This window comes from Arachis stenosperma, chromosome 1 (genome assembly GCF_014773155.1).
Source record: "Arachis stenosperma cultivar V10309 chromosome 1, arast.V10309.gnm1.PFL2, whole genome shotgun sequence".
In the NCBI taxonomy this organism is placed as follows: Eukaryota; Viridiplantae; Streptophyta; class Magnoliopsida; order Fabales; family Fabaceae; genus Arachis; species Arachis stenosperma.
Window position 1 is genome coordinate 75,834,543 of NC_080377.1, and position 11,433 is coordinate 75,845,975.

The 11,433-nt window shown below is 38.0% G+C and overlaps 1 protein-coding gene across 1 annotated transcript; it reads left to right on the forward strand.

The window, feature by feature from the left end:
- Positions 1-5,013: 5,013 nt before the first annotated feature.
- LOC130981268 (uncharacterized) lies at positions 5,014-6,093 on the forward strand. The gene has a single exon (XM_057904873.1). It carries the CDS (start codon positions 5,014-5,016, stop codon positions 6,091-6,093), a length of 1,080 nt encoding a protein of 359 aa, XP_057760856.1.
- Positions 6,094-11,433: the final 5,340 nt, after the last annotated feature.

The following is an 11,433-nucleotide window of genomic DNA, read 5'->3' on the forward strand; positions in this document are numbered from 1 at the left end:
GATGAAAATTTATCCTGATTAAATTTATATTTATTTTGTATGAAAACTAGTTTATTTTGCAATAAAATCCAGAAAAGTTATGTTTTATCTTACTTGTCGAAAAATATGACGTTAGTTATCGATGGAAAATATGACGCTAGTTACTAACAGAATATTTAAAAAAAAAATTTGACTATTTAGCGAAATAGGGGGAACAATTATCGAAAAATTCTGTTAGTAATAAAAAAAATCTGGCTGTAATTAAATCTATCATTAGGTTGTAATTACAGAAATTACTATCACTAAACAAATCTTCAAAAAACAAATCTTCAAAGAACAATAAAAAGAAAGAGACGGCGAAGAATGAAAACAGGTTATTATTACGGCCAACAACAGTTAAAATGGTTTCTTATCCCTTTGCCATCAACCGTTACTATCAGCACGAATAAACCAGAGTATTAAGCATCTTTCATTTAGGCACTAATAAAGCATTATATATTAACAATCTAGTACCTGTAATGTTCTTTGCTTTTTAAGCTGACAATCTAAAACTATAAGTATAAAAGATGTTACGAAAATCTGCAAACCATCAAACCAAAGCAGCAGAATGATTGATACAAGTAAGATAACAAAAAGAAAGTTTAGTAGTGATGCTTAAAAGGCTTATCAATTAAAAGACGGTCATATTTGCCTTAGAAATCTACATTAAGAAATGAAGAATAAGTATATGATATGCATAACCATTCATGGCCAATTGTTATAATTAGCTTGTAATATATTCAAGTTACATCATCCAAAGATTCAACTTTGCAAATCTATGAAAAATTAGCAGTTATGAAAAATTTTTTCACCTCAATCATAAGCTTCATAGTTCATAGAAAGGAGAAATCAAAGGCTTCCTAATTTGACCAAGTAATGACCTCAAAAGTGATTAAAAGCAAGAAGTTTACAAGACTAACCAAACAGAATATCACAAAGTAAAAATCAAGCTACGCGAAATCTTCAAGAGAACTGCCATTTTAGAATTGAGTAGATCAAGGGCATTATCAAAATCTGTTGACTCATCTCAAGAAATTTTTAGTGAATTATATATGTGCCAAAGAGGTTGGTGATTCCCTTCCCAGGATCATTTTGTTTCACAATAGACTCTCCAACCAAAACTTGCACAAAATAACATTTTGGCACATTAACATTATATAACACAATTGCTTGCAAACACATTGGTTACAAAGATTGAATTAAAATAATTCTTATGTACATTTTAAATTTGTAATACTTACAATTTTGAACACCAGATTCTACTATCATATAAAGAAGCCATAAAACCATTAGCAGGGTATTTTCAAAATTAGATAACATCTTTTATATAACAGTAATTAACAAAGAGAAGGCTACTTACAATTATGTTTTTCTCGCAATTTGTTGCTTGTTAAACTAAAATATTGTATACAGATTTTTGAATGACTCCAAAAACAGAACAACAAAAAAATTATACTATAGTAACTAAATTATATTTCATTCATTGAGTCAAGCACACAATTACAGAACCTTAATGAAGCTCCATCTCTTAATCTTCAGTTATTTACACATAAAAGCAAATAAGCATACACAAAAATAAGCATTAACCATGGAAATTTACAAACACCTCATAATCTATTCAATTAATCCATCGTCCAAAACATAACCCATTCTAAAAATGCTATCACGAAAAAGTAACTACAGGGCATTAAGCATTCCAAAAATGCTATGATGTTTATTTGACTATATCCGATCAACATTATCATCATGGTATTTCAATTGATATGCCTTTCTTAGCTGCTCCGGTAATACACGAAAAAATGTACACACCACAATAGAGATCATAGAAGAAATCACGAATTCCCAAAAGAGTTTATTGTACTTTTTAGCCGGTTATCACAATAGATAAATAAAAAAACACATGTTATGGAGGATTTTTTATTTTAATTAATAAAATAAATATAATAATTATTGAAATAAATAATTTTAAAATTTATTATCGAAATTCGTCACCTTCTCTTATCTCGTTTACACTATAAATGAGATAATTTGACACGTATCTCGTTTACAGTGTAAACGAGATAAGACACGTGGGAGTGACACGTGTATATCTCGTTTACACTGTAAACGAGATACAGTGTGACAATTTTTCACCCGTTATAAAAGGATGTCTAACTACTGACATTCTCCATATTCATCTCATATCTTCTTCTGTCCCGTTTTTCTCACAAAAAGAAAGCAACAATGGCCAGTAATATTTGAGAAATGGCAACAATTGTCGTATGAGAAATGACGACAATGGGGTGATATTTGAGTGTGAGAATTCGATTCTGTTGCGCACTTAGCGTGTGAGTTTGTTGTCCGAGTTGAAGAGTTTGATTTTGAGTAACCTTGGTGGCACAGAAACGAAGGTGGTCGGAAGAGTGGGGGTATAGGTTGCTGGCATCGTTGGGTAATGGAGTTTTCCGGTTTCGACTATTTCGCCTTCTAGGGGATGAGCATGTGTGACTCATGTTTGACATCCATGGGAGAATAATGGCGGAGCAAGTGATGGAGCTTTCTGCGGAGGTTGGAGATGTTGGTGGTGGTGGTTCTGTACACTTGACCTATGTACAAGACTACCAACCTCTCGCACCACCACCCATTCATGTCGCCATTCCAGTGGAGGACATGGAGATGGGTGAGGAAGACTCTAACGAAAAGTACATTGCCGATAGTGGCAACAGTGATTCTTCTGAGGGGGTGATGACGAGGAGTTTGTTGCAGAGACGCCCGCCGAGGCAGCTGACGAATGGATTTTCTTTCGGTAAAGAAATTTAAAATATAATCGCGTTGTAAGTATATCTTATAAACCAACAGAAAATTCTTTCGTACAAACGTTTGGTTGTCACAAGTAACAAAATCCAATGAAATTTATAACCGAAGTATTCAAACCTCGGGTCGTCTTCTCAAGGAATTGCAGGGAAGTATGATTTATTATTGGTTATGGAAAATAGTATTTTTGGGTTTTTAAAATAAGGAACAAGTAATGTAAAATAACAAGTCGTAAAAATAATAACTAATAAAGCTCTTGGTAAGGTATGAGAACTGGAAATCCTATCCTAGTTATCCTTATCAATTGTGATGAGAATTGGATTTTTCTCCCACTTTGTTAACCTCTAACTATGAAGGTAAGTTAAGTGGATGAATTGATTTGATTCCTCAGGTCTTAGTCTTTCCTTGGGAAAGGCTAGAGTTATTGGAACTCGAATTAATTCTTGAAGAATTCCAATTTTCAATCAACAATGAGTTTGATAACTCAAGTGTCTCCAATGACTCAACCAAAGCCAAAAGGGAAAAATCTAAATTATTTATATAAATAAAAGAAAGCAATCATAATTCAAAAATACCTCAAATTATATTAAATGAAGATATCAATTCTAACATGGAAAAGTTCATAAATCAAATTGGGAAAATAAATAAAAGGAACATTGAACCTGTGATTGAAAAGATGAAATCCTAATTCCTTTAATAGGAATCCTAATCCTAAATCCTAAGAGAGAGAAGAGAACCTCTCTCTCTAAAAACTACATCTAAACCTAAAATTGTGTGTATGATCTGATATCCTGAGTCTCTGCATGTTCCTTGACTTTAATCTGTGTTTCTGGGCCAAAATCTGGGTTAAAATGCGGCCCAAAACTGTCTCCAGTGTATTCTGTAATTTCTGCAGATCGCGCAAGTCACGCGTACGCGTCGTCCACGCGTGCGCGTCATTCAGCATTTTTCCTTGCTACGCGTACGCGTCGTCCACGCGTTCGCATCACTCGTGCAGCTTCTAATCCACGCGTTCGCGTCAGGCACGCGAGCGCGTCACTGCGATTTCCTCCATTTCATGCGGTCGCGTGAGCCATGCGTCCACGTCGCTTCTCGCTGGTCATCTCCTTGGTTTCTTGTGTTCCTTCCATTTTTGCAAGCTTCCTCTCTATTCTCCAAGCCATTCCTGCCCTATGAAGCCTGAAACACTTAACGCACAGATCACGGCATCGAATGGTATAAAGGAGAATAAAAATATACAATTAAAAGATCTTTAGGAAGCAAGTTTTCAATCATAGAACAATTTTGGGAAGGAATTGTAATATCATGCAATTCATATGAATAAGAGGGTGAAAAGCTGATAAAAACCACTCAATTTAGCACAAGACAAACCATAAAATAGTGGTTTATCAGCAGCTGTGTGCTATGTTTTGCCTCCCCTCCACCCAATTCCAACGTTATCAGATGTACCAAGTCAATATTATACGTTGGATCTCGACGCCATGCATGAGAGAACTCCATTTTCCAACATGGGAGAGGAGGAGGATTACAACCTAGACGGTAGGGTAGAGTTTCGAGTTGGCCACAGATTCAAATGCCGAGATGCAGTGATGTAGGGTGTGAAGAACTACAGTATTCGCTAGAGTGCAGAGTACCAGGTAATCGAATCAGACCGATTAAAGTACCATGTGCAATGTCGTCAAGCTGCAAATGGCTGTCCATGGAGTCTCCGTGTTGCCCTTCATAAAACCTCGGATACTGGTGAGTTTAAGTTTAATTGAGGCGTACTTACTCATTTATGGTTGCCATATATTAAGTACTTTTGATCCATGACGCCTAAACATAGCTATTTTATTTCGGCAGGGAGGTCCGGATGGTTGGTGGAGCGCACACTTGTTTAGCACCCACCATGTCCTAGGACCATCGACAACTGGCTAGCAGTCTCATCTACATGGTCATCTTGCTGTTGATACAGTCCAACCCCTCCGTCAGCATCCCTGTCCTGCAAGGTGTGGTTCGATAGAGCTATCACTTCAAACCCTTCTACAGAAAGATGTGGATGGCGAAGTAGAAGGCAATTGCTCAAATCTACGGGGATTGGGAGGAGTCATACAATAAGGTTCCAAAACTACTTCAAACGCTGCAGAGTTATTTCCCGGGAACTATTTGTGAGCAAGGGCAGTACTGTACTATGATGGTCACCTTCTGGTACGCGTCTGTAGCATGTTTGATAAAGTATTTTGGACTTTTCCATCCTGTGTTGAGGCTTTCAAGCATTGCAAGCCATTTGTTTCCATCGATGGCATGCATCTGTATGGCAGATACGATTGCGTGTTGCTTATAGTGATGGCACAAGACGGCAACATCAATATCCTGCCTATTGCTTCTGCCATTGTGGTGTCTAAGAGTATCGAGTCATGGTCGTTCTTCCTTACTAATCTGAGGTGCCATGTCACTCCACAAGAAGGTCTGCTGGTTATCACCGACAGATCGCAAGCCATCAAGGCTACATTCAGTGCTGATGATAGTGGTTGGCATCCTCCTAGGGCGTTCCACGCTTACTGTATCAGACACATGGCCGCTAACTTCATGACTCATTTTAAGTTAGTCATTTTAAACACCACTTACAGTCCAAGCAAGGCTAGGTATGAGTGGTACATGGAGGCCTTGAGAGGAGTGTCCCCAGGGATTGCAGACTGGGCTGGTCATTTCAACAAAGAGATATGGTTACAACACTGCGATTGTGATAGGCGGTTTGGTCACATGACTACAAATCTATCTGAGTACATCAATTCAGTTCTTAAGGGTACACGATACTTGCCGATTTCTGCCATCGTGTGCATCACGTACGAACGATTGCAGAAGTTATTCATCACAAAGGGCAGGGAGGCACAGTCACAGTTGGCTGCTGGAAATTGCTTCTCTCAGAGGTTGATGGCATCCATTGAGAAGAACAGAGAAGGCATCTCGAAGATGCGTGTTACTCATTGTGATAGGCAGGCTTCTGTGTTTGTCGTGGAGGAGTTAGAGTCGTTCATGGGTTGGTCGCAAAGTTCCTTCTGTGTCAGCCTTTCAGCGGGTACGTGTGACTGTGGCCTCTTTCAGTCTCTCCACTATCCGTGCCGCCATGCTCTTGCCGGGTGTGCCGCTGCTAGCATCGAGTGGGCCCCATATGTTCATCCAATTTATAGACAGGAAGCAGTTTTCAAGGTGTACAAGATGGAGTTCCCACCGATACCGGATGAGTCCTTGTGGCCAGAGTGGTATGGGATAATGCTCCATCCTAACCCACTCATGTGCTAGAAGACGACTAGGTGACCCATGTCTACTAGATTCCAGAATGACATGGATGAGGTCAAGCGACAGGAGAAACGGTGTGGTCTCTTGATGAGCGGATAATTTATACGCTTTTTGGCATTCTTTTTAGGTAGTTTTTTGTATGATTTAGTTAGTTTTTAGTATATAATTATTAGTTTTTATGCAAAAATCACATTTCTAGACTTTACTATGAGTTTGTGTGTTTTTCTATGATTTCAGGTAATTTCTGGCTGAAATTGAGGGACCTGACCAAAAATCTGATTCAGAGGCTGAAAAAGGATTGCAGATGCTGTTGGATTCTGACCTCCCTGTACTCGAAATAGATTTTCTGGGGCTACAAAAGCCCAATTGGTGCACTCTCAATTGCTTTCGAAAGTATACATCTTGGGCTTTCCAGCAATGTCTAATAGTCCATACTTTGTCTGAGATTTGATGGCCCAAACTGGCATTCTAAGTCAGCATAAAAATTTTGACGTAAAACGCCCAAACTGGCACCAGAATTGGAGTTAAACGCCCAAAGTGGCACCAGAGCAGGCATTTAACTCCAAGAAAAGCCTATGCATGTGAAAGCTTCAATGCTCAGCCCAAGCACACACCAAGTGGGCCCCGGAAGTGGATTTCTGCATCATTTACTTATTTCTATAAACCCTAGGTTACTAGTTTACTATAAATAGGTCCTTTTACTATTGTATTCTCATCTTTTGATCATCTTTGATCTTGGGATCAGGTCTTTGAAAGCTGTTTCGATTATTTCATGTTATTTGGGAGGCATGGCCATTCGGCCATGTCTAGACCTTGCTCTTATGTATTTTCAACGGTGGAGTTTCTACACCTCATAGATTAAGGTGTGGAGCTCTGCCGTCCCTCATGAATTAATGCAATTACTACTATTCTTATATTCAATTCAAGCTCATTCTTGTTCTAAGATATTCACTCGCACTTCAACCTGATGAATGTGATGATCCGTGATACTCATCATCATTCTCCCTTATGAACGCGTGCCTGACAACCACTTCCGTTCTACATGCTATAGCTTGAGTGTGTATCTCTTGGCCTCCTGGTTCATGACGCATGGTTGCCTCTCCTGACAACAGAGTCTTCCATTCCGTGCGATCAGAGTCCTCGTGGTATAAGCTAGAATCAATTGGCAGCATTCTTGAGATCCGGAAAGTCTAAACCTTGTTTGTGTTATTCCGAGTAGGATCTGGGATGGGATGACTGTGACGAGCTTCAAACTCGTGACTGTGGGGCGCAGTGACAGTGTGCAAAAGGATCAATGGATCTTACTCCAACACGATCGAGAACCGACAGCTGATTAGCCATGCGGGAAACCGTAGAGGACCATTTTCACTGAGAGGTGGATGGTAGCCACTGACAACGGTGATCCACCTACATACAGCTTGCCATTGAAAGGAGTATAAATGATTGGATGAGGGCAGTAGAAAAGCAGAGATTCAGGAGGAATAAAACATCTCCAAACGCTTATCTGAAATTTCCACCAATTAATTGCATAAGTATCTCTATCTTATTTTATGTTTTATTCAGCTTTTAATTATTAAAACCCCATAATCATTTGAATCCGCCTGACTGAGATTTACAAGATGACCATAGCTTGCTTCGAGCCGACAATCTCCGTGGGATCGACCCTTACTCACGTAAGGTATTACTTGGACGACCTATTGCACTTGCTGGTCAGCTGCACGGAGTTGTGTATCACGATTCTGTGTACCAAATTTTTGGCGCTGTTGCCGGGGATTGTTCGAGTTTGGACAACTGACGGTTTATCTTGTTGCTTAGATTATGTATTTTTCTTTTTTATTTTGTTCTTCAGAATTTGTAAGAACGTTCTAGAGTTTCAGATGATGCTTTTATCATCACAAGGGCTAGTTGATTCCCATCAATTTGGCTGTTGTATGTAATATCTTGCTGAAGCTTGGCTGGCCATGTCTAATCTTTTTAGACTGAAGTTTTAGACTAACATTGCATGATTCCTGGAATTTTTATGAAAAAAAATTTTTAGTTTCTTATTTTCTTTTCAAAATAATTTTCAAATTTTTTTATAAAATCATAAAAATAAAAAATATTTTGTGTTTCTTGTTTGAGTCTAATGTCAATTTTTAAGTTTGGTGTCAATTGCATATTTTCTTTTTTATTGCAAATTTTCGAAAACTCATGCATGGTGTTCTTCATGATCTTCAAGTTGTTCTTGATGATTTTCTTTGTCTGATCTCTAAATTCTCTTATTTTGTGTCTTTTGTTGTTTCTCATGTGCATTCTCAATTTGTTAGTGTCTATAGTATGAAAATTTCTAAGTTTGGTGTCTTGCATGTCTTTCTTTTCTTAAAAACTTTCAAAAAAATATGTTCTTGATGTTCATCTTGACATTCAAAGTGTTCTTGCATGCATTGTTTATTTGATCTTAGTTTTTTATGATTAGTTTCATTTTGTTGTTTTTCTCTCTCATCATTAAAAATTCAAAAAAAATTTCAAAATTATGTCTTTTCAAGTAAATAATACAGAGAATTGAAGATTCAGAACATATAGCAGAGGATTCACAAAGAAAAAGCTGGGCGTTCAAAACGGCCAGTGAAGAAGGAATTCTGGCATTTAAACGCCAGCCAGGGTACCTGGCTGGGCGTTTAACACCCAAGGAGGTAGACAAGTAGGCGTTAAACGCCAGAATGGATACCATTCTGGGAGTTTAACGCCAGGATAGCACCAAGGAGGAAGTTTTGTTTTCAATTCAAATCTTTTTCAATTTTTCAAGTTTTAAAACTAATTTTTCAAAATTTTATCTTTTTCATATCCTCTCTTATCAATCATATCTTTTTAAAAATAAAATTTTCTTCAATCATATCTTTTCAATCACATCTTTTTAAAATCAAAATTTTCAATCATATCTCTTCTAATTTGATTTCACTTTTTTTTTCTAACTTATTATCTTTTCAAAATAATTTTCAAATCTTTTTCAAATAATCACTATTTCTTATCTTTAAAAAAAAACCACCTAATCACTTTTTCAAAAGTTGTTTTAATTTTCGAAAACTCTCTCCCTCATCTCTTTCTATTTAATCACTATCACTTATCCTCCTTTGATAATTTGGACCCCCTCTCTCTCTATAAGTTCAAATTCTCTACCTCATCCTTCTATTCTTTTTTTCCTCTGACACATCAAGGAATCTCTATACTGTGACATAGAGAATTTCCTATTTCTTTGTTTTCTTCTCTTTCATATGAGTAGGAACAAAGATAAAGGCATTCTTGTTGAAGTTAATCCTGAACCTGAAAGGACTCTGAAGAGGAAGTTAAGAGAAGCTAAAGCACAACTCTCTGGAGAGGACATGACAGAAATTTTCGAAAAAGAAGAAGACATGGCAGCCGAAAATAACAACAATGCCAACAATGCAAGGAAGGTGCTTGGTGACTTTACTACACCTACTCCCGACTTCTATGGGAGAAGCATTTCTATTCCTGCCATCGGAGCAAACAACTTTGAGCTTAAGCCTCAATTAGTTTCTCTGATGCAATAAAATTGCAAGTTTCATGGACTTCCATTGGAAGATCCTCATCAGTTCTTGGCTGAATTTTTGCAAATCTGTGACACGGTTAAGACCAATGGAGTTTATCCCGAGGTCTACAAACTCATGCTTTTCCCTTTTACTGTAAGAGACAAAGCTAGTATATGGTTGAACTCACAACCTAGAGACAGCCTGAACTCTTGGGAAAAGCTGGTCAATGCCTTCTTAGCTAAATTCTTTCCACCTCAAAAGATGAGTAAGCTTAGAGTGGAAGTTCAAACCTTCAAACAAAAGGAAGGTGAATCCCCCTATGAAGCATGAGAAAGATACAAGTAATTGAGTAGAAGGTATCCCTCTGACATGCTTCCAGAATGGAGCATCATAGGTATCTTCTATGATAGTCTGTCTGAGTTATCCAAAATGTCATTGGACCATTCTGCAGGTGGATCTATTCATCTGAAGAAAAAGCCTGCAGAAGCCCAGGAACTCATTGAAATAGTTGCAAATAACCAGTTCATGTACACTTCTGAAAGAAATCCTGTGAACAATGGGACAACTCAGAAGAAAGGAGTTCTTGAGATTGATACTCTGAATGCCATATTGGCTCAGAACAAAATATTGACTCAGCAAGTCAATATAATTTCTCAGAATCTGACTGGATTGCAAGCTGCATCTAGCAGTGCTGAAGAAGCCTCCTCTGAAGGAGAAGCTTATGACCCTGAGAATCATGCAATGGAAGAGGTGAATTACATGGGAGAACCCTATGGAAACACTTACAATTCTTCATGGAGGAATCACCCAAATTTCTCATGGAAGGATCAACAGAAGCCTCAACAAGGCTTCAATAACAATAATGGTGGGAGAAACAGGTTTGGCAATAGCAAACCTTTCCCATCATCTTCTTAGCAACAGATAAAGAATTCTGAGCAGAGCCTCTCTAGCTTAGCAAACATAGTCTTTGATCTATCTAAGACCACACTAAGTTTCATGAATGAAACAAGATCCTCCATTAGAAATTTGGAGGCACAAGGGGTCAGCTAAGTAAGAAGGTTACTGAAACTCCTCCTAGCACTCTCCCAAGCAATACAGAAGAAAATCCAAAGAGAGAGTGCAAGGCCATAACCATGACCAACATGGCCAAACCTGGAGAGAGTGAGGAGGACGTGATTCCTAGTGAGAAAAACCTCATGGGATGTCCTCTGAACGAAAAGAAGTTCCCCTTTGAGGAAACAAGGGAATCTGAGGCTCATACATAGACCATAGAGATTCCATTGAACCTACTTCTGCCATTCATGAGCTCTGATGAGTATTCTTCCTCTGTAGAGGATGAAGATATTACTAAAGAGCAAGTTGCTAAGTACCTTGGAGCAATCATGAAACTGAATGCCAAATTATTTGGTAATGAGACTTGGGAGGATGAACCTCCATTGCTCATTAACGAAATAAACACCTTGGTTCAGCTGAAGATACCTCAAAAGAAACCGGATCCCGAAAGGTTCCTAATACCTTGCACCATTGGCACCATGACCTTTGATGAGCGGATAATTTATACGCTTTTTGGCATTGTTTTTAGGTAGTTTTTAGTAGGATCTAGATACTTTTAGGGATGTTTTCATTAGTTTTTATGCAAAATTCACATTTCTGGACTTTCCTATGAGTTTGTGTTTTTTTTGTGATTTTAGGTATTTCTGGCTGAAATTAAGGGACCTGAGCAAAACTCTGATTTAGGTTGACAAAGGACTGCTGATGTTATTGGATTCTGACCTCTCTGCACTCGAAATGAATTTTCTGGAGCTACAGAACTCCA

Coding starts and splice junctions, on each gene's coding strand:
- LOC130981268 (XM_057904873.1), top strand. CDS start 5,014: ATGTTTGATAAAGTATTTTGGACTTTTCCATCCTGTGTTGAGGCTTTC.